The 24,019-nt window shown below is 37.7% G+C and overlaps 2 protein-coding genes across 3 annotated transcripts; both read left to right on the forward strand.

Moving 5' to 3' along the window:
- The first annotated feature begins 8,089 nt into the window (after positions 1-8,089).
- On the forward strand, positions 8,090-10,031 carry msmp2 (microseminoprotein, prostate associated 2). 2 transcript variants are annotated; one of them, XM_058648400.1, is made up of 4 exons: positions 8,090-8,220; positions 8,312-8,422; positions 9,089-9,197; positions 9,284-10,031. In XM_058648400.1, the coding sequence occupies exons 2-4, from the start codon at positions 8,314-8,316 to the stop codon at positions 9,456-9,458; spliced, it is 393 nt and encodes a 130-aa protein (XP_058504383.1). In that variant the 5' UTR covers positions 8,090-8,220; positions 8,312-8,313; the 3' UTR covers positions 9,459-10,031. The 2 variants fall into 2 exon arrangements, with proteins under 2 accessions (XP_058504383.1, XP_058504384.1); XM_058648401.1 differs by having other exon boundaries at positions 8,090-8,216.
- A 397-nt stretch (positions 10,032-10,428) lies between these two features.
- nbn (nibrin) lies at positions 10,429-22,645 on the forward strand. Its single transcript, XM_058648175.1, has 17 exons — positions 10,429-10,610; positions 11,564-11,685; positions 12,951-13,078; positions 13,272-13,431; positions 14,261-14,364; positions 14,455-14,572; positions 15,394-15,584; positions 15,689-15,789; positions 16,752-16,878; positions 16,970-17,172; positions 17,452-17,608; positions 18,235-18,868; positions 18,988-19,074; positions 19,653-19,793; positions 20,523-20,636; positions 20,729-20,778; positions 21,934-22,645. Exons 1-17 carry the CDS (start codon positions 10,547-10,549, stop codon positions 21,965-21,967), a joined length of 2,535 nt encoding a protein of 844 aa, XP_058504158.1. The 5' UTR covers positions 10,429-10,546; the 3' UTR covers positions 21,968-22,645.
- The last annotated feature ends 1,374 nt before the right edge of the window (positions 22,646-24,019 follow it).

Consider the following 24,019-nt stretch of genomic DNA (forward strand, 5'->3'; position numbering starts at 1 on the left):
TAAACTGACTGTAGTGGTGTGCAAGTGGTTGTTTAAGAGCCACACCCCCAGTGAACATTAATAATTCGGCTTCATACAGCTGTCCTTCAGTCCTCAACACCGTCTCTCCTCTGAATGGTTGTTTGTCTCTGTGATGGACTAGTGACCTGTCCAGGGTGTACCCTGCCTATGTCAGCTGAGATTGACACCAGCACTCATGTGGAGGATAAAGCGGTAGGAGAAGGATGGATGAATGAATGTATTTGAATATACTCAGCTGAGGAGACCAGAGGAAACATCAACACACACGTGTACACGGCATGATGCTACTACAAGTCTGAAGATCAGTCTTTAAAGATGACATCTGCATTCATCAGTCTGATGGCTGCTAAAATGTTTCATTCATGTCAAGAAGACACAAGCTCTCTCTGGAATAATCCACTCTCTGCTCCATCAATATCTCCTGTATGTTAAGCCTTAGAACACAGAGCATTTCAGCTGCTTTTTTCCATTACTAAGTTAAAATGTACAGTATATACAGAGGCTATAAGAATGTGCAATATAGAGTGTCTTATATCAATCTGATGAAAAAATAAAATTTTTCACCAACTATATAAACACAACGGAGCAAAAAGTACTCAAAATGTTTAAAATCGGATTGAATTTGTGAAATTTGGAAATATGTATATACATATTATAAATATATATACAGTTCAAAGTTCACTTGGCTCATTTTTAAGAACAGAAAAGAAAAACAGTCTATTTACTGCACAATTATTGCAAATTTCTATCACTACTAAAAATATGATATCAAATTAATCATAACTTTGACTCAACAACACATAAGAAGATGAAAAAAACACATATTTTTAAAAGCCTGAATATGTGACCTATAAACACACACCACCAGGATGTCTATACTGTCCAATTTACCAAGGTTGCACCTGCGGTACAGATCTGTGCCGCTTGAGCACTAAAGGGTTAAGGCAGTGATTCCCAAACTGGGGTACTTGTACCCCCAGGGGTACACGTAGTGATGTAGGTACGCAAAGACAAACAGAGAGACACAAGTTTTTTCCAAGTGTGCAGGAATAGGGGGCACATGGTTGGAGGTCAAATGTCTGAAGGTTACAGGACTATGAAAAGTTTGGGAACCACTGGGTTAAGGGTTGCACCAGGCTCTGATTGGCTCCTCACTGGCAAGAAATGAACACAGAAGTTTACTCTCTGCACTGACCTTAGAGTTCTCCTCAAAACCAGACCTTAAAAAGCGACAGCTCTATGTTTATACTAAATATTCTTAATAAAAGTTAAAGAGATGAGGGTTTTTTAAAACTTTGTTTAACCATGAAGTGCTTTTGAGAACAAAAGCTCTGTTTCAAAGAAGATACAAATTTATAGATTTATAGATTTTCATCAACATTTTGACATCAGTCAGAGAGACAATGGCAATAAAACTGTAGTGTGCAATCTTTACACTTCATTCAAACCATCGTCAAATGACTTCACACAATGCTGATGAAGCCTATCAGCTTGACCCTTGGTCAGGCCAGAGACCTGTCCAGAGTGTAGCACCGCCTCTCATTGTCAGCTGCAGTTTGCTCCAGCTCCCCATGAGACCCTCAAAGGACGGATGTTGTGTTATTGCATGTAACACTCCTATAGAATGGACACACAGGTCATTGTTCTTTCAGGGTGTGGCATTAAACAGTATCAAGCTTTTAAAATCCTCACCCACTAAACATTATCATGGTTGTGCGGGTAATGAATAATGCACGTAAATGTAAGACAAACAGAGATAAAAGATAAACACGTTTTACAGGATGTTGCTCCTCCCTCTCTCTGATCTGTAACAGCAGATACCTTTTGTTTTTTATACAACATTATGATGCATTTGAGACAATAAAAACAATATAAACCCAAACCAGGAAACGAAACAAACTTTGTTTCTTTTGTTGTTGCTCTTCGGAAATGCCATGTGCTCTGTTAGATTATTCATCAACTTCCAATGCTGAAAAGACAATAATCTGTAATAAAAGGTATCATCCTCCTCTGCCTCTCTGTTTCTTAGTCACACATAGCAAGGTTAATGTGTGTGTGTGTGTGAGAGAGAGAGGCAGCGATAGAGAGAGAGAGACTGACCAATCAAATAACTCAAAGCCTTTGTTTGTACCTGTAAACTTGACTCTGTTCTCTGTACTCCGGTTGTGTGTGTTGTTTCATCACAGTTAAACCTATACTAACCCAGCAGAATTAATATTACTTCATATGTAATAAATATTGCAGGTGATAATGCTCATACAGCAAAAGTACTGCATTTTATTACATTACATTCTGTTCATTTGTCATCGCTCTGTAAGGTTGTATCATTTTTGCATTTATTTTTATTATGTTGGTAGCATTTTAATATTCCTATTGTAGATGTCAATAGCAGATAGAGATGGGAGACAGTTCCAAATTCATGTCTGATACTTATATCATAAGTAAGTACATACTACTACTTTCTGTTATAATACTAATTTAAACAAATGTGTGGCCATAATTCTGGACTTACTACTATATTGTTCATCATTGTACATAATGATTAGATTGAGATTATTTGAATGTTTTCCTCAATATTCTCTTGAATAAATACTATAGTGTTATTAGATGCAGACGTGTCATTTTTGTCCTTGAAAGCAATTGGGTGGTAGATCTCATCACATGTCCACAGTGAACTTTTTGGAACCTTGATTCTCAAAGATTTGAGTTGTATTTAGTGTTTTTCTCATCCTTGAATATTGAGTCAACTGAAAACAAACCTCGTATTTTTAAAAGTTTTTTTAAAAAAGTAATTTTTTTTATTGTTTTTACCATGTGTTCTGTACCCTCACTTTGCCTGGCACTGCTGTCCATCTGTGAGAGATTAAAATAATCCCCCGCAGGCTCACGATTAGGCAATCAGAGGACTATTATTCCGCCCCAGTAGGCTCACAAGGTTACAAGGATACAGAGGTGATAGGGTGGGGGGGGGCACAGTCAGTCAGACTCATGTCATAAATGAGGACTGTTGTCCATGTAATCTGATGTGTGTGTGTGTGTGTACACACGTGTGCATGTGTGTACAGATTCAAAACAACGGACCTTTGCATTACAAATATGATGTTGATTGTAACTGATTTTGTGACATCTCTAAAGGGAAATATGGCATGATTGTGTTTTTTCTGGCACACAGTTGGATATTAGATTTCCATGCATGATATGTGTTTTTAACAAAAAAAATGAATCCCCTGTTCTACACCTGCTTCTTTCTCATTAAATCCAAAGGTCCTGACTGACCCACAGGTGAAAGTGCCTTGTTCCTCATCTCATTAACCATCACACATGGCAGATGATGGGAAGTCAACACATGTTCGAGTCCCCCAGGAGCCCCGCTGAACACACAAAAGATGGGGTGATAGTCACCAGTCACTCTGAAAAGCAGAGGTCATCCAGAAAGCCAGAGGTCACCTTGACAGTCATTCAATAAAAGCCCTGCATTCAAAATGTACAGTCATAAAAACAGCAGAACATACATTATCCAAATATATAAGCTCTCATCAGGCAGATAATATAACGAATGAAGAAACATAGTTAATTTAGAAATCCTTCAAACACTTGTTTAAAACTAAAAATATTTTATTTTATTTATTTATTTAGCAAATAACAAACCAAATGCATGCTTTTATTCCCAAATTTGAACCGGCTCACGGCTCACTGCAGCGTCTCTGAGAAGTCAGAAATGAATCAAGCATAATATTCAACCACTTAAACTAATTGTTCTGTTCAGGATTGCAAGTAAATCACTGTAATTTGACAACTTAGTCCTACTATGTTTTTTGTAAAACAGTCAATTTGAAAATCCATGGATGACAATAATAATTATATTTAAGCATGAACAATATCATTTTGGTTAAACAGTTTCTACAGAAGCAAAAAAAATTGTAACCAAAAAAACCAATGCCGTTAATTTAGAGCAGCTGTGGCATAAACCTTACACTGGGTGGTGGTTTAATACATTTGCTAAGCACTATATTGTATACAGTATATGGTATATACTATATACATACTGTATATAGTTTACCTGGCTGTAAAATGTATGTAGTGTATAGAGAATACAGTTGTATGCACATTTTTTATGAATATTAGTAACAGGGTAAAAAAAAAGAAGAAGAAAAAGCTATTTAGTGGAGTGACCATTGTGTGTTCATGTTTGCCCTCCCTACAGGCAATATTTGACTCTGCATCGGCAATGTGTGTGCTGTGTGTGTGAGTGGGTGGGAGGGAGAGAGAAAGAGAGAAAGAGAGAAAGAGAGAGGGAGGTAGCTCACCCTCACAGCAGGATGAACATCTCATCTATTGATCAGTCTAATGTGTGCAGGAAAGGCTGCAGGCCACAACAGCTGATCAATATTCCTCTAATTACATGAAACACTGTGTGTGTGTGTGTGTGTGTTACTCAGCGAGTGTTTGTGGGTGACCCCCCCCCCAAAAAAAAAAAAAAAAAAAGAAACCTCACAGGGTTACATATATAAATGCTGTCCCACTGAGGATTAGACACAGATCATAGCGGCTCACATGTTTGTCGTAAATCCCATGTTTTACTCAAACTTTTTGTTCAGCAACTGTGGTGCCAGCAGGACACAAGGACGCCATCGTGCCATGTACAGAAGAGGAGAACTGGTAAGTGGAGCCTATATTCATGTGCATGTGATGTTGGAGAAAAGTGTTTGTTCAAATCTTTGGTCTTTTTTTACTTGTAACTATCTGACTATAGCTACAAGAGTTCTGATTACCTGTGTTAATAACTCCCATCCTGCAGGCCCTTTACTTGACTTTTAGGTGTTGAACAGGTTACTCAGGTTCTTTTGTTACTGTAGTGTTTCAGACATCATATTTGTTCTCTGCTTTAACTCTCTTATCTACCAGGCTTTTCAGGTCCGATATGGCGTTGATATGCTAGAGGCTGTGTGATATGTTTGATATTCGGTTGTTCTTGTTCTTGATCATGTCAACTAAATATCAGACATATTCCTACAGAGTCTGGCACTCACTTCTCACCCTCTCGCCTGACCTGTTACAACCTACACATGGCAGATGTCTGGGTAAATGAAAAAATAATGTAAAGTACATTTTGCTGAAAATGTATCTTGATAGACTAACACTGCAGTAGCTGTATTTCTTCAGTTAATGTGTGTGGGAAAGTCTAGCTCATGTGATAGTGCTTGATTACTATTATGTTTGTTTAAGTGAATGCAATTCAATTCAATAAAAATGTCCTTCTCTGTCCTGAATAAAAAAATACTGTGAAAGTTTCACTGATACAATGACTTTTTATGCCCTGTCTCTCTCTCGCTCACACACACACAAACACACACACACACACAGTATAACGATACAATCTAATTAAAACAACATTGGGATCTGCACACATCTAGATCCTGCTCCAAGAGCAAACAGACACAGTTATGGACACCAAACAGGTTTATGACAGCAGGCATCCAACATATAACTGTCAGTCTCATCACAGCAGGGAATGTGCAACTCTAATCCAATCCAAATTTATTTTTAAAGCACTTTAAACCACCACAGTGGGCCAAAGTCCTGTACAGAATAATAAATAAAAGACACAATATATAGAAAGCATAGAAGCTTACACGAGGCGATAAGATAAGATTAAATCACAAAAAACATGGATAAAGACATAAAAACATGGATAAAAACCACAATAAAAACAGATCCAATAAAATAAAATGAAATGGAAATAACATCAACAACTTAAACAGTGCCAAAGGCCAATGAAAAGAGGTGAGATTTAAAATCAGGCAGAAAAGAGGCCTGTCTAATGTGCAATGGCAGATAATTGCACTGTTTGCAGTGAATCCATGGTCCCCTATGAGCTATGAGTGTCTTTGGTACAGTTAGGAGCAGCTGATCAGCTGACCTGAGTTAGCGGGAGGGTGTGTGAGGTGTAGCAGCTCAGAGAGGTAGGGCGGGGAAGGTCATTAAAGACTTAATGAATCCTAAAATGTATGGGTGGCCAATGGAGTGAAGCTAAAATGGGGGAAATGCACTCATATTTACGAGATTGACATTTTCTGCTACTATGCCATTGGTTGCGAGGGTGGATTTTACAACTGACAAACTCATTCCTGCAGTAATAACTACTAGTAATTATTATTTTCAACCACAAATGAAGCCTGAAGGCTTGTTAACGTCATCTGCAGCGCTTCATTATTGTTTCTACATTATTCCTGATTCATCTGACATAGTGAGCTATAAGCGTCAGTTACTATTTTTGTACTTTGATTGCACACATTTTACATAACAGGGACATTCTTTTGGACACAGTCAATGAAGTCCTCAAACAACCATTTTGATTAATTGATAGTTTGTTTTCTACGGAAGCATACAAGGTTACATCCCAGTGGCTGGAGAATTGTGGTATATAACGTCCTTTTAACGGCCTCAAGTTTAAAAAATGAGGCAAGTTGAGAGCTGGACAATCAGGACAGGGAGGAATCTATTGAAATGTGAATATTCCTGAAAAGCACCAGAGGAAAACCCCTTAGGACATGCATGCAGACATGCAAACACAAAGGGTTTGAATGTGTGACTCTGTGCAGTACTTACTAGTATTCACATCTCAGGGCTCAAGTTAAACTAAGAGAGTATTTATACAATCATGTAAAACCATATTCAAAATCATGAAATCCACACGGTGACAACAACAATATGACATGAAATTAAATAAAGCAACTAAGTTATAAATGAAATATGGAGCAGCAGAGAAGGAACTTGATTTGATTTTTGGTTTGAATCCTGACAGGTGAAGGGCAGGGCTGCCTCTGAGCAAGGTGCCCAAGCCACATTGATTGGGTTAATTGGACATTGGGTTAATTGATGCTAGCCACGAGGAGGCCACATCCAGTGTAATCGTTCTGCTGGTCCCAAGCCTGGGTAAATGGAAGGTTTGCTAAAGGAAGCGCATGTGGCATAAAATGTTTGCCAAATCAAACATGAGGATCCTCTGCTGTGGCGACCCCTGGAGAGGGAGAAGCCGAAAAGATACTAAAGGTATGGGCCATGGCCTACGGGTGGGCCTGGGAGGTACTACAGGTAGGGCCTTACACTGAACTGGAATATTCTCCCATTTACCCAGTTAAATAAAACGTGCTGTATATTCTTTGGGGGAAATGTTAATATAATATATTAGAATATCCATCCATCCATTCATCTTCTACCACCGTATCCTCCAAAGGAGGGTATATTAGAATATGTTTTATATAATATATATAATATTTGACATTACAGTACAGTAACAATATGGTAGTAGCTAAGCAATAAAAATGGAAAAGGTGTGAGGCGTGAGGTGTGAGGTGTGATGAATCAACATTATAATAATGTAATGTAATTCTGAAGGAATTGCCCTGCTAGAAGTAATAATTCTCATTACCAATCATTTATATGGATATTCCTTTGGAAATAACACATTATTACTGTAATATTATCTCCTTATTACCATATTATTAATATTGATTAATATTGTTATTACCAAGCTGGAAATAAGAAGGTATTACATTAATACTTCTTCCATATCCCAAATAATTACCACACGATCTCCATGTATTGCAATACTGCAGTGTTACTTTTTTACCAGTATATTAGTAATGGTAATGTTGAGTTAACACATTTTAGGGGCCTGAAATCTCTCCAGACATAGAGCATTATTTTCATTGAATATCAAAGGAGTATAAATGCATCTGCATCACGAGCAGGGGTCAAAGGTTTATGTTTGTACTTGTACACACATGTAGCTCCTGCGCAGGACAAAGAGCAGTGGCTGCTTGTATGGATCTAGTGATAGGATCAAATGGCACCTTTTGAGACAAATGTTATCTGAAAGGGTGCACACTGTATACTCATGGGCAATTTCTGAGGAGCAGCGCAAGAGGGAATGACGAACACAATGCTCAGAATAGCAATTAATGAGAGGGAGGGGGTTAACAAATAGAAACGAATAGAGTAAAAATGAGCACAGCGGGAAAAGATGTGCTGGTGCAGTATAAATACCTCAGAGCAGGGAGAGAAAGTGCATCAGGCACTGGAGAGGAGACGGAGAGCATCAGAGGTGGACAAATAGGAAAAGACAAGGAAAGACCCTACGGGAGAAAACATAAGAACATCAAGTGTTAATTCAACTTCGGGAAAACTGCATAGTAGGTAAGACACAAAGTGGTATTCCTCTCATCTAGTTATGATGTCTGTTTTTAACATGCTTCTTTTCTTTACCTACATGATTCTTTTATTTCAGAAATGGCAAACGCAGCAGGAAAAGTACACATGGCTTTACTCTTGTTCCTGAGTGCCAGTGTCCCATGTTGTTCTGTGTACAACAGCGGGGAGTGCTTCTTCAACACCAAAGGTACGTGTGTGTGTGTGTGTGTGTGTGGCCCCATACAGGAACTCCACATTTTTTCCTTTGTTTTTACATTTAATGCAGTATCTTTTTTTAAGCATAATATTGTTGACATTGCACTTATACGTGTGCATTACAACTTACAGATGTATCTAAAATTGAGAAATATAGTATTTCAGATTATGATTAAGATCCAATCATAATGTGAAAATGTCAACAAATTCATCCTGTGGGCTAGATTGGATCCTCTGGTGGGCCGGTTCTGGCCCATGGGCCGTATGCTTGACCCCCATAGAGAGAGACCATAGAGAGTGAGGACATTTGGGAAAGTGGGGACATTTTGTCTGATCCTCACATTCTGTCACCGCTTAAATGTCTTTTTGAGGGTTAGGATTTGGTTTTAGGGTTAGGGTTAGAATTGTGTTTAGGTTTGGTTTAGTGTTAGGCATATAGTTGTGATGGTTAAGGTAAGGGTAAGGGCTAGGGAATGCATTAAGTCTATGATGTGTCCACTTAGAACAGAAAGTAGTTAAACAGGCTTGACCAGCTGCAACCTTAAACCCTGTAATATGTAATGTACATTTTTCTAATTCAACTTTAAGTCAGATAAAATCTTTTGTGTTGTTTCGTGTGTTGTGTTTACACTTTACACTTTTTCCCCCTCATTTTCAGGGAGCTGTGTGTACATGGGGCAGATGTATGGGATTGGAGAGAGCTGGACAACCAGTGACTGTTTTCAGTGTGTCTGCATGGAGCCTTTTGGAGTGGGATGTTGTGATCAGTGAGTTTCTTTCCATGACTCAGGTACACTCAAAAACACTATCTCGACATAATGTAGCTATAATCTAACCCCAATCTTCCCTGCAGTGGATCTAAACCTGTGGACTATCCAGACTGGTGTGAGATCATCCGTAAACCTGACTCCTGCACTAGTGTTGCAGTGATGAGAGCCAATCACAAACTTCCATGTCTGTGGGGACGAGGACGTCTCAGAGCAGCTGCAGGCCAACCATGGAAATCTGACAACAACCCTTTATTTTGAGTTTATCAGTGGACGCAAAAACACATAGTGTCACGTGTGATGTTTACACTGAATTCAGTTAATACGTTCCCTAGATTTTATTGAATTTTATTAACAAATATTCACAACACACTGTTATTTATTTAGATTTAAATGGCTGGCTCATGTATGGTTCATTATTTAAAATTCAGAAAAATTATATGTATATCATTTCTAGTCTTCTTCTTCTTCTAGTATTGTCATATATAACTTTCCATTTTTCTGAACAAATATATTTATAATAAAGCAGCATGGTACTTACTTGCTTATGGTGTATTTATGGAGGAATTATATCATTTCTACAATCCCAAAGTTGTGTGTCTGTTACATAGAAGATGTGTCTCTCTGACTGGCATTCACAGCGGTACGACCTGAAGAGAGAAAAGTGATTCATTATGACATCCCACCATTGCTAAAAAAAATATTAATTGGATTCAGATTTACTTAGATAAAATTTGGTCTAATTTTTTTTTCTGTTTTTTAAATTTTTATCTAAATATTTGCCTGATGTATTCTGACACTTTTCAATCTACTACTATTTGTTCACATGTTTGAAATAAAGCCTTCATTCATTCAAGTCACTGACTCTTTATATGGCCTGGGGTTCCATATCTTACCGGGTTAGATATACAGAATATAAGGTCATATTTATTTTGTCTATTCATTTATTTATTTTATTTTTATAATTTCACAAAATTGTAGTGGATTAAAAGTACACAATTTATTTAGGAAATGTAGTAGAATAAAAGGAAACGTTGCTACATTACAAAACTGTTAGTTATACTACTCTGTTGTATTAATAATAATACAACAACAAGAAAAAACAATAGTAGTACAATAAAAGCTCAATAAATATTCGAAAATAATAAGTAACGTGGTGAAATTCAAGTTGTGAGAGGAAACGGGAAATGAACGTGACTCTTATTTTGAAAATCCCCCGTCGGCGCAGGATTTTTACGTGATTTCGTGGCGCGCGGGTTGTGAGTCCACATTGTGAAGAAGGTGTTTTTCTGTGAAATACTCACCTTCTGCTGGGCTCACTACATGACAAAGCACCAGACAGCGGTGGAATGTGGATCTTGACGCCGCTGCAGCCTGCAGGAGGAGGGGGAGGAGGGGGAGGAGGAGGAGGAGGTACCTTCGTCACACTTTAATGCTAGCAAATGCTAGAAGTCAGCTAACTAACTTCAGTCATTTTCAGTTTCATGACGTCTAAATCGAAACATTTGATGCCGTGTTTCACAGCGATACTTACAGTGTTGTGCAAATGGCTGTGGCTCTGAAAGTCTAAAAGTTAGGTTTTTAAAATGTATGTGCATAAACATGTATTTGTTTGAAACAGTAACTAGTTTCACTCTGTTTAATTAATTAATTAATTAGTTAGTTAATGTGGATTCAGGCGGTTTCAGTATCTAATCCCACACTGACTCTGTGGTGTGTAAATGATGTCTGTGTAAAGTTCACTATATCTTTCATCTCATTCCTCTTCTCATTTACTGTTCCTTTATAGCCAATACTTGTTGAAAAAAATCTACATCTTAATGAAAGTCCTTATCCTTTAGTAAATATTCTGTGTATCACTGTGTAATATAAATGTAATATCATATAGATATCTTACCAGAGATAATGTCAACATATTGTGAAAGCTGGATAGCATTGCAATGTTGCGCCTATTTTGAATAAATAAACTGGAATTTAGTTTAACTAATGTGAGGGGAGTCTTAATTAAGGGTGGGAAATCACAAGGTACCCCACGATACGATGTGCAATGTATGGTCCACAATACCAATGATATCACGATATAACAATTCTGTGATAATCGATGTATTGCAAGTAAATCATATAGCGATACGTCACAAGATTTGTCTAACTGAAGAAAACAAAACGTCTAAAAGATAAAAGAGCGCCTTAATTTATTAATTAAACTATCGATATTTGCCCTGACATATCGATTATCATATTGCACGACGAAGGACGATGATATATCACCAAATTGATATTTTGACCCACCCCAGGCTATGATGCCACAAGTACGTTGCTTGTTTGTGATTCTGCAGTGAATAATCCTTTCCTTCTGTCATCCTCAGGTGAGATCCACTATCTCATTGCCAGTAAGGAGTATGTGGTTGGGCGGAAAAACTGTGCCATCCTTCTTGCAAATGACCAGTCCATCAGCAGGGCTCATGCCCTCCTCACTGTTACTGACCAGGTGAGAGGAAGACAGGAAATAAGTGCACATAATGGTGAAAACACATGCAGCTTCTTGAAGTAGCAGTAGCATTAATGAGCCTCTGTAGCAGCAGCTGCATATTAAGTAGCCTTGTGTTTCCTCTGTGACATGCAGCCGATTGTCCTAAAAAACAACAAAACCACTGGACTATTATGTGTTTCAACTAGGAATTGGTTCATAGCGCTCAAACAACTCAAATTCAAATGCAAAGTTTATGGTTTTAAGACCCCCAATGCGTCCTCAGACACAATCATTAAAAACTGCACTTGGCTGTGGTTTGAGGACACAGGACTTAGGACATAATTTTGTTTGATGGCAAACAGACTTAATATCAGTGTATATTTGAATAAAGGTGGGGTTGCCCGGATGTTAATTCCAGTTTGGAACAGGACCTTGTGCAGCAGAACATGCTGTTTTTACACAATTATAATACTTTCTTTTTCTAAGGACACTGAAAAATTAAAGTAGCGACTGCAAATATACAGAAGACTTCATGACAAAATAATACTCAAAATCCATCTGAGCACAGTCACACATCTTGTCATTTCACTGTAGTAACACAGCAGGTCACACGGTAAGAATGTAAGCTGAAGGCGTTAATATTTGTTGATTTGTCTGACGTGTGAAGAGATAACTGGCTTTTTAAAAGGTTTAAAAAGTTCTTTAATATTTCCACTCCTTATCTTTGAATGGGATCACATACTTATGATGTAAAGATGACAATGATTTTAATTTGTGGTGTACATTTGTAACAAACAAGAAATATCAAGTATAATCCCACAACAAGTGAGATCTGACACAAATTAAACTTAAATTGTAATTGATTCCGAATAAATTGTAGTTTGTTTCCACACAGATCTATGTGAGAACAGTTTACTTAATTCTTACATTTGAATTTGAAAAACATTTACCCAAGTGGTGGCAGTAGGTGTAGCTGTTGCACTGCACTTATTTAAATAAAGCTTGGAAGATAACTTCACCATGGTTATGTACAAGTGGCATTACTTTAAAAATCTGCTGCATTTGCTTAACAATATCTGTTCTGTTAATAAAATGACATAAAGTTACATTCCCTTTGTTTCACCACTGTCCGTTTGTTCTTGCATTTAAGGTTGAATTGATTTTATTAATACATTTCCATCTCACGTTGAGTTTTATTAAATGACTTTCTCACTAACGCATGAATCATTGAACACTGGGATAATCGAACAGAAATGTCTCGTTCTTGTGTGTTACACTTTTAGACCCTGACCTTGAAAGACACCTCCAAGTACGGCACTTTTGTCAACAGCCAGCGTGTGTCAGAGAACACAGCAGTCCACTTGAAGACAGGGGACAGTATCACCTTTGGGGCCTTTCACAGCAAATTCAAGTACGTGACAGAAACCTGTCAGCTGTGGTCTGATGTGCATCACAGGCACATGATTTTTGAAATCAGTGACTAGTTCCATCATTAAATCTTATAACATCTAAACTCATTAAATACCAGTAAAACGTACAGTTAAGGGAGATGTATTCTGACACTGTAATCTGATGTATTACCTTCCTGTGTTATTTTATGTCAGTGTGGACTATTTGAAGCCAGTGGTGTGTTCTTCATGTTTGGACAATGATGGCAAAGCGTCACTCACTCAGGCTCTGCTGGCTTTGGGAGGAAAACTGGTCAACACGTGGACTCAGGACTGCACCCACCTGGCTATGCCCTCTGTTAAAGTCACCATCAAGGTCCTTGTACATCTAATATTTAATTCTGATTTTTCTGCCATTTGATTTGTGATAATTTTTTAAGGTCAGTTTTCAGTTCAATAGTCTTTGTGTAATAAATATAGAATGTGATCACTGTTGAAAATAGACAAAATTAAAGTTAACATTTACTTTAAATGAACTTACTAAATTTGTTTTGCCCCGTGCGACCCTCATTCGGAGGATAAAGCGTCAGAAGATGAGTGAAGTAATAAGTAATTATTTAAGTTTGCCAAACCATTTTTCCTGAGAGACCATCAAAGCATTAACTACTCTACACTTGAATACATCAATGAAAATATAAATGAACAGTACTGAAACCATTCACAATATCATTTAGTATAACTTAGATGCTGATTGATATGGGTTTTCTATGACCAATGCCGATCTATGCAGATGTTTTTGGATCATATATTGGGTGGATTTACTGTTTAATACAAAAAAATCAAAACCCAAAGAAATTGAACAATACTAAGGGTCTGTTTTTCCAGTCTATATTTTATGTCTCCGCTGCAGTTTAATTATATACAGTACATATAGTCATCGAAAAAAATAATAATAAATGAATTTACCGTAGGTGAGAGTGGATGGTTGTTTGTCTCTACATGTGGCCCTGCGATGGATTGGCGATCTATATACAGACATAAAGTTTTAGTGACTTGTTTAGCAAGTTTCTGAGAACGTCATGGACAACGACATTTGATAATTCAATTTGCGATTTTGATTTGAAAATGATTAAATAAACCTCTTTAGAGCATGTTGTGTTTGTCCCTGCTTATGCTGACATGCTTATGTGTGTTTTTGTAAATAGACTATTTCTGCTCTGCTGTGCTGTTGTCCCATTGTGAAGCCGGAGTTCTTCTTAGAGCTCAACAAAGCTGTTGAGCAAAAAGTGCCACTTCCAAAAGCAGAGAGGTACAATACAGTCCGTCTGCATGTAATCACATCAGCTGTAGCACTGAACCAAACTATTTATCATCTGTTCTGTTCATTGTTCTGTTCAAGTTTCCTCCCTGTGATTGACGAGCCCAGCTTGAGTAAAGATGACGTTAAACTCGGAGTGACTCCACTTCGCAAACAGCTTTTTGCTGAAAAGACCTTCATATTCCTCAGTGCAAAACAGGTTTTGTTTACTTTTCCTTTGTTGTTATCTAATATTGTCGTCATGGTCTGCAAAACACAAAATAACAGAGCAGAGAATGTCAGGCGTTACAATATGTTGATCAGTAATTGCCCTCCCCAGTCAAGATATGACAAAGCTCTTGAGTTATAGAAATCAGAACTTGCTCTCGGCTTTATCATTGCCCATTAGCTTAAGAAATGATGGAGAGACACATGAGCTTGTGAGTTTCATGTTTATCAGTAGAGTGCCAGTTGCCGAGCAGTCAACAGTCACCGCTCCAGTGGAGAGCCTGCTTTACAATGGAAAAGTTAATTTAATAACAAAATGAAGCAAATGACGGACCAGTCTTTGCAAATTGGTGGTTGTTTACCAAATTATTTTTCAGTCAAGGCATGAATAAATCAAATAAGAAGTGCAACACATTACACTGGTGTGTTTACGTGAGCACCACAGCTGCTGAGATAAGTCCAGGTGATCATGCAGCTCTTGGCATGTGCAGACTATGAAAACCTCATCAGGGACTTAAGATTTTATATGTATTGTTGAGTTGACACAACAGTATGAAGTGAAGTCTGATGCCATATGGAAACATCTCTTATGTAAGACCGCTTCAACACATTTTTATGATTAATGCAACAGCATTATCCCAAGGAAGGAATGCTTTTACAAAACTAAAATATTTATAGACCGCTAAGAAGCCCAGTCTCAGTTAGACCAACAAAACTAATGATGGGAAATGTAACTGTGTCATTTTCAGTAAACAGACTCTGTCCATATCAGCAAAGTTGTAGAATAACATTATTTCTCCTCCTTGTTCGCAGCTGAAGCGTCTGAGTGCAGCCGTGGGTTTTGGCAGAGGTAAGTGCCAGCTGCTGGCGGAGGGCTGCCTGCCCCGAGACCTGCTGGAGTCTTCACAGACCTGTGTGGTTGATGCTACAACAGGAAGCTCCCAAACTCTGCTCTCTTCCTCTACTGCTGAGTGGGCAAACTCTGTGAAGAACATTGTTCAAAGGTTTCGCACAAATCCTTGTCCCTGCACAAATTACATAAGAATGTGTTTCAGTAATGCACAGTACTTGTTTTGTTGTATTTTTTTTGCTTTTTGCACTGAAACAGAAAAGGCCTTCGAGTCATCACAGAGTCTGAAATTGGTTTGGCTGCCATCTTTGCTTCCTGTGACAAGTACTGCAATCCATCCAATCTAACGGCAGAGACAGGTGGGTGATGGGACAGAAAATCACTTTTTGACCTTTGTTTTTTAATTATATTGTGTTTTGTGTTAACATACTATGTGTTAACATGTTATACTTTATTGTAAGAATGCTAGAATTGACAGGATTTTACATATATTTACTAAACACAATAGAAATCTAAAGGTAATTTATTATAATATCTAGACCAAACGAGAGGACAGAAAGATAATTAAAATATTCATATAAATATGTAAATATGTATATTTTTTAAAAATTTAATAAAAAAAGGTAGGTGTCATGTTTTGATATTTACTTTCCTTCCATGTATTTAAACCCTTTATTCCATCTCTTCAGATGTTGCAATTGTTGTCTGATGGTGTCTGATGTCTAAAATAATGCACAATTTTGTTCAAAAATCTATTTAACCCTAAGTGCTCACAAGGCACAGATCACTGCCACAGGCGCACTATTGGTAAATTGCTGTGGGAATAATACACAACTCCTTATATGGACATCATGGGGTGTGCATGGGTTTATAGACCACATCTTCAGGCTTAATTAGGCAGATTCATTTTATATTAATTATTATTAATTATTATATTTAGTAGCAATACTTGTGCAGAAGTCACAAAATATACTGTTTTTGTTATGATTTTACTCTCTGAGATTTAATACGAGCACACGAGCAACGTGAACTTTAAAATGTGAGGTATTTCTAAATTTAGCTAATTCTATCCAATTTTAGCTCAGTTGTGTTTATATAGTTTGTGAAAATGGAAAGAAAAATCATATCATATTGCATAAAAGCTCTGTGTTCTAAGGGTTCATTAAGATTGTTTTTGTGATAGTCTTCATTATTTCTTGCCAGACCTTGTTTTAGCAAAAGGCAGAACAAAACATTAACATCCTTTTCCCATCACCTTCTCCAGTTCTGCTTTTTGTGTTCAAACATTTTTGATAGTTTCAGCCTTCTGTCTGTGTTTTAGAGTCGGCACCTCAAGTGAAATCCAGAATCCCAAGTGCTTCACTTTCACAGGCGGTGGATGAGACCATGTTACCTGCAGGATCACAAAATATCACAGCATACGCCGTGAATACAGAGCCGCCAGAAGGGTACTACCAGACACACGTCCATATCATGTTCAACTGATCCTCTGTGGGCTCCAGAAAGTCTGTCTGATCTATATTTTTATGCATCCGCCAGGTCAGAGTCATGTGACTTGGCTGGGGTTACAGCAGTGGGAGAAACACCTGAAAAGAAACAAACCCAGAACACCAGTCAGTGTGATGTATCCAGAGTCATATCTGAGAGTGTTTCTGCTCAGTGCATTGTGGCTGACACGATGAGCATGAACACTGTACACAACACAGACTCCCAGAGGAAGAAGCCCGAGTCCAAACTGACAGGTAGTTGCATTGTTTACTCTCACAGTACTGATTTAAAACTGTAAATCTGAAGTATACAGAATATACAGTCTATCAATCACATCTCTATCTGCACAAAAAGTTCTTCATAACTGTTATCTTTATGAAATGCATAACTTTATGTTGATGAACAATAGACATCTGGTATCAACCTTCTCACCAGCAAGAAAGAAAATAATCTTACTTCCCAACATGAACTGCAGCTGATGAACTAAATGCTGCTAAAGATGGAATAAATGTTCTAAAAATTAAATGTTGCAGTTTCAGGTGAAAGGAGGGCCCAGTCATCCACATTCAGCACCATGAAGCCACCATTCCAACAGAAGCAATCGCCACGGAAACCACAAACTCCTGCTCAGACGTCCCCACAGAAACAGTCGACGCTGACAAATTTCTTCCAGCCAGTCAATAAGAAAAGGTAATCCTCTGCTCCTTCAGCCTTTATTTTACTTCAATGTTATTTGTATTGCACCAATTCATAATCAATTCATTATCTCAGGGCACTTTACACGGTCAAGCCCTTACAATTTTTACAGAGAAACCCAACAGGAACACAGTGAGCACCCGACTCCGAGTGAGAGTATACGGCCTTCTGCCTTTAGAAGACAATAACACAGTGTTCCAAATGTTAACAATGTAAAACTACTCCCCAACGATCTGATTACAATCACAGCACACAGGATGTTTAATTCCTGTGATTCGACTCAGTAAACCAATTTCCATAAGAGAACATTATGCATTATGCAGCCACATAAGCATGTCCAACATTGTAATATTACAAAAAATTATATTTTACTCAATGATTTTAACATAAGCCATTTTCAGACATAATGTCTGTATAAGGAGTTGGGTCTGGATATAATCTCCGGAGTTTGTCATTTACACATGATAAACACAGTGGGAGATTGAAGATTATCTGTCAGCAAGACGATCTTCAGAGGATTTCTGGCCTCCAGTGCATGTTATAAGCTGCTACAGTGATATTATAGCAACATAACCGTTGGAAACTGGCTTAAAGTCTGTACTTTTATGTTGTCCTTTAAGGCCTCTGGACGATGAGTTCTCCCCTGTCATGTCCGAGTCAAAGCGACCTGCACTGGCATCATCCATGAGCAGGATACAAGCACCGAGCACCACATTCACATGTAAAGAAACACCCACGTCCCAGACTCCACTGGGTTCAGGAGCCGATCTGTTCACAGGACAGTCACAGGCTCCACAGCACAGAGTCTCCCACACTGCCCAGGAAGAGCCACAGAGCAGAAAGAGGAAGGAGATTGAAGAAGATACAAGGATGGAGGAGCTGGAGTCTATCATGTCGGAAGATATGGATTTTTTTGACGAGCAACCATCAGGCAACCAATGCCAGCAAGCACAGCTAAAAGAGCAAAGTTCAGTTGCACAGAAACATGCTTTAAATATAGGAGAGGCTTTTCCCTCAAGCAAAAGGCATCGTGTCCATGTAGAGGACAGTGGAGACAATAGAAGGCCACTGGTGGACACAGACAAAAGGAACCAGAGCCGAGATCCTGAGCAGTATGTTGTCTCCATCAAGACAGAACAAGTTGACCCCGCATATAACAAGACGACTAATGATGAATCCAGCAAACGTCTCGATGTGTCATCTGCCACAAAAACCAAAAACACAATGCCCAGTGACAAAGCATCTGTCATGGAGGTGAGGAACAAAGATTTGTTCTCAATTCTTCAATTTAAAGACAACATTAATTTTCAGTTTTTATATGCAATTACATTTCTTTGTTATTGTTTCATTTTACACCTGTTGTGTTCTTCCAGGATATTAATCTGTTCAAAGGAGATAATTGCAAGCCAGAAGAAGTTAAAACCCTTCAGAAATTAGTTGTGATCAAACAGGAGGTCCAAGTAAGTCTGAAAACTATGAAGATAACAGTCTCTTTCTCCAACTGAATAAGGTTCATCCTTGCATTTATTTTTTATTTTATAATTATCTTAAATTAATTTATCAATGTATAAATGTGCATCTATTCTTGCCTTAGCTGCCCCATTACTCTTACTCCGACTTCTACTACTACCATTGTAGTTGTATTCCTTGCATTAATAATGTTAGTGCCTCTTGGTTGTAGGATGTAACCCACACAAACACCCATTAAAAGCAGGTGGTGCATCTGAAGGTGAGAGACCAGTGTTTCTGTGATCTGGCCCCAGCTCTGTTGCTGAGAACACCTTCAAATCCAGGGGAAAAGTGCAATGAATGAGAGTGTTCTTTCTTTTATGTTGTATAAAAAAATCACCAGTTTTTCAAACAGTCAAAAGTGGTGAGGGCTACATTTGGAACCAGGAACTCAAAGATAACAAAGATATCGGCCACATCATTGAACCACATCCTCAGCACCATGCTGTTCAGGATTTCTTTGTTATCTCACAACATAAATATACGCCATAAGAAATCTGACTTAAGTTTCACTACTGCTGTTTTACAGGAATCCAGGATTGATGAGGACCTTCCTAAAAAGCTGTTGTTGGTGGAGTTCCGATCTCTCACTGTGATGGCACCTCCCAAAACCAAACCAAAGCAGCCGCCGAGCAATGGCTACACCAAGAACTTCAAATGTTTCCGCAAGGTCAGTCTACGATGCAACATAGACAGAGCCTCCTTTTGCATTTAGAGACACTGATTAATTCATAAAAACACACAACTTACTTTGTAATGCTTTTTTGCTGCAATTATGTCAATAATCCTCAATTCTCCACAAATCACACACAAATTAAAAAGCTGATTTTAATTTAAATTATTATATATATTATAATTTACGTGGATAAACAAAGCCATGACAATTTTAAACAATCCAGTAAATGTAGAGGACACAAGAAGAAAAAATGTTTCCTCATGAAATGTATAGATGAGGCTGATTTAGTTTTATTATTATTATTATTTAATGTCACACAGGTAATCTCACAGAGATACGGAGTCTCATTCTCAAGAGAGACTTATTGCAGATCAGAAGACTGTGGCCATGATTTGTTTATGAGATGCTAACATTTGACCTAGTTAGGGATGGTATTTCAAGCAAACATGCTGATCAAGTATTTAATTAATGGGTTTATTACTCAAATAACTCTTAACTCCAGCAAATGAGAGCAGGTGAAATTAATTCATGGTTCACAGCATGTTAGGCTAAGAGGAGCAGCTATGAGATGCATTCAGGGACCCTGGTAAATTTCATCACTTCTGCATGATCTACAGTGTTAGAAGAGCAGTTTCAAGATTCAGCACCTTCTCACAAATCTTGCTCTATGTACAGGATCGTTGTTTTATTTTTGGACTGATGTCCTCGTGTATATATTTACAGAGCCGGGTAACGGGCGTGGAGGGCTCAGCCCACGTCATAGCAGGGTCTGCTCTGCTGGTTCACAACAAGGGGAAGAACTCTGATCTGGATGAATGGCTGAAAGATGTAGCTGAGGTAACTGCTGTCACACCATCGGTCGTATCTGTCTGTATTCTGTCACATGATTCCCTCCATTCATAACTGGGGTGTGTGTGTGTTTGCCTCAGGAGGAGCAACAGAGCAGACGGGATGAGACTGTAGGGGACGACCTCTTCAGGTGAGAGAGAGGATTTCATTTTCTCCCAGAAGGCGTGACACTGCTTTGTTCTCACAGCTTCTTAAGAAATGTTCCAAGGTTTCTGGTATTTTGTTATTGTTACAAGATGATGTTGGCCAAGAGTCCTGAATTATTAAATCTCAGAAAGTAAAATCATAATCATTCGTTTAGAAACTGTAGTGCATAACATTCAGTTATTTATGTTTCATACAATCAGGTGATTGTATACTTTTAAAGAATAGGTATAATTGTTTTATCTTCAATTCCTGCCAAATGTAAATAATGTAATACTTTCATACACTGGAGCTTAAAGTCATTAAGATCATTACTGATCTATATACTATAAATTATATTTAAATTAATAAAGTAAAACCAGCTACGATTAATGTGAATGTTGTAGAATATTTGGCATTTATCATATTGAAAACAACGGAATAGAACTTTCTTGTCCGCCAAAATGGGAATTTGTCTTGGGCACTCCAACGTAAAATCCTAAAAACAAACAAAGACATAAGAGGCAATTGTTTAAACATGAGCTTTTTCTGTCCCTGTGATTAAGACTTAATAAAAAGGTTAGAAAGAGTGTCACTAAGTTCTCCTAGTAATGGGTAATAATGACATATTGGACAGTTTGTACAGTCATTATAATCAGGTGCAGACAACTGAAACGTCTGAGAATTATGGATATGGGGCCTTTGTAGCATCAGGTTAACCAATCAGGATGTTGTGCTTCTTTCGTCACAATGGTTGCCAGGGTAACGGGTGATGTAAGCTGCCAACGATGCTGCTGCCATGTTTTCTTTGACTTAGCAGAAAGGAGACCGTCTGTGTGTGTGTGTGTGTAAGCCGGGCTGTTTGATCATGGAGTAATGCTCAGTCAGTCATGCGTCGCCGGGGAACAGACTCTGCTGCTAAGAAAACAATGTTGCTTTTTTTTTTTCCGGTGGGCTGAAACAAAGTTTCCAGACATGGTTTATAGGAAGCCTGTTTGCTTTGACCTGTTCAAACACTGTCTATGTTTTATAGTGCTTCATTTGGGCTGTTTTTATTGTTTGTTCAAAATGCCTCTTAGGATAGTGAGGAATGATCCACAAGGAATGTTAAAAGCCCAGCCTGACATTCACTCTCTCCCTGTGTGTGTGTTTGTATGTCCAGGTACAACCCCACCAAACTGACCAAGAGAAGATGAAACACCTTCATTTTAATGTCATCCAGTGGGAATTAATTTTAGAGACAAGAAGAAAAAGAAGAGCTAAAATGATATGTGTTAATAATGTTAATGGATCTAATGTGGAGTCACTGCTTCATATCTGCTTTTCTGTTCTCTCTGTTGTGTCGTTATACTTTCCACTAATGACGCCACTGACAGCAAACAATGTAAGAAAACAGTCTTGTGATTAGAGATATTTTTTCTCTCCCTGTTTTTATTTGTCAATAATAAAAAATATGCCATACAAAACACTAAAAACTCTTAAATTGTACAAGAGTGCATTAAAAGTCTACATGCTAAAAGCAGCTTATCATTCCATTTGAAGTTAAGACCAAATGTGTTCCCTGGTTTTAACTGAACTAGAAACATGAGAGGGATTCAAGTGTTAACTTTTCTTCCATGATCTGTAATGAGCCATAACACCATCAGGCACTTTTTTACACGTCCATAAGGTGTTCAAATAATGAAGTCATCACAAGAAGCATTTGTGAAACCCACATGTCCCAACACATTCATGCCATGTTAACTGTGTTAAAGTTAAACTGAAGACTAAAACTAAAACTGGAAAGTGGATTCTCAAATGTACAAGAATTATCTTAATTCAGTATTTGGAAAATGCTTTCTAAAAAAAATCAATACAAGTCTGAATTCAGGACATGGAATGAATTAATAAAAAAACAAAGTGTTAGTGCTTTAAGTGGAAGCAAACAGATTTGCTCCAGGGATGAACAGAGGTGTGCAGGTTCAACATGCATGTCAGAGGCTCATAATATTCATTCTTAGCAATAAAAGTTGGCCACTGTTGACTCACCCAGTCTCTGTAGTCTGACCATAACAGTCTTTGTAGCACTTATCTGCCCAGAGCAGTTTATGCAGTCCTACATGCATATATTAAATATTTATAACCAAAACAATGTTCTAATTGAGGTGAAATTCAGTATTCAACAAAGGTTTCTACTAACGCTTTAACAGTAATGGGTAAACTTACTAACTTAGTGGAAAAAGGAATGTTTCACCACTCTGGAGAAATTCCCTACAGAGGGATCAAATCACAAGAAACAAACCTTGAGCTGTGAGTGAGCGGCACACAAAAAATATTCATATGGCAACAACACAGGTGATTAAATAACTAAAAATGCAGCAGAAACAAAATAAATTGTTAATGTTACTCGTCATGACCTCGAAACTGTTATTTGGCACTTAGCAAACCTTAGCAGTTGTGGCTCTTTATTGTAAAACTGTATTAAAAAAAGGCTAGAGAATAAACTATAGATGAACACAAACTTGATGATTGCTGTGAAGTTCAACGTAAACAAAGTTGCACATTGTGTCTCACAATATTGAGAAAAGCCGTTAAATACTCATGTAAGAGGGGTTTAGATGTTGTATAGCCACTTCATCAAAATGCATAATGTAATTACAAAAATACAAAGTGGATGTTACGATTTTGTTGACTAAAGATATATTAAAAAATAATTGATTTGGATGGCATGATTATGAAAATGGATTTGTTGCAAGTGTGCTTTTTGTGTCTTTTGTTAAGAGAGCTGTAAATCTGTGGAATCAAGACAAAGTCAATTTTGCTTTTCTGCTATATTCTAGCACTAATGGAGGTTATAGTCAAATGCTCATTTTAAACTGGTGTTTTCTTGTTACAAACCAATCTTTAAGATCAGATTTGGCCAAGAAGTTAAAAGTATCACAGTTTAGAGTTGTTATTATTTGGGGAAAAATATAATGTCCATTTATTTATCTCTATGCTATGAAGTTTGCAGTTGTTCTGAACACAAATTCAACTCAGAGGGAAATGCCCATAGTATACTTTGGAATGGGTTTCTGAGAATACATTCAGATCTGCATCTTCATTTACAGTGTAATCAAAGCAACAGCAAAGATCTTTACACTTCAAACCTTTAGGGAATAGGTAACTATGTTATTGCCTACAACAGCAGGTGAAAGAATAAGTGAAGTTAAAAAAACAAAAAATACATGGTAGGCTCAGAATAAACAGGAACATCAGGTCTGTGTCGC

Source organism: Solea solea, chromosome 13, assembly GCF_958295425.1.
Source record: "Solea solea chromosome 13, fSolSol10.1, whole genome shotgun sequence".
NCBI lineage: Eukaryota > Metazoa > Chordata > Actinopteri > Pleuronectiformes > Soleidae > Solea > Solea solea.

Coding starts and splice junctions, on each gene's coding strand:
- msmp2 (XM_058648400.1), top strand. CDS start 8,314: ATGGCAAACGCAGCAGGAAAAGTACACATGGCTTTACTCTTGTTCCTG. Junction 8,423..9,088: donor GTGCTTCTTCAACACCAAAG/GTACGTGTGTGT, acceptor CCTCATTTTCAG/GGAGCTGTGTGTACATGGGG. Junction 9,198..9,283: donor GGAGTGGGATGTTGTGATCA/GTGAGTTTCTTT, acceptor TCTTCCCTGCAG/TGGATCTAAACCTGTGGACT.
- nbn (XM_058648175.1), top strand. CDS start 10,547: ATGTGGATCTTGACGCCGCTGCAGCCTGCAGGAGGAGGGGGAGGAGGG. Junction 19,794..20,522: donor ACTTCAAATGTTTCCGCAAG/GTCAGTCTACGA, acceptor ATATATTTACAG/AGCCGGGTAACGGGCGTGGA. Junction 20,637..20,728: donor GGCTGAAAGATGTAGCTGAG/GTAACTGCTGTC, acceptor TGTTTGCCTCAG/GAGGAGCAACAGAGCAGACG.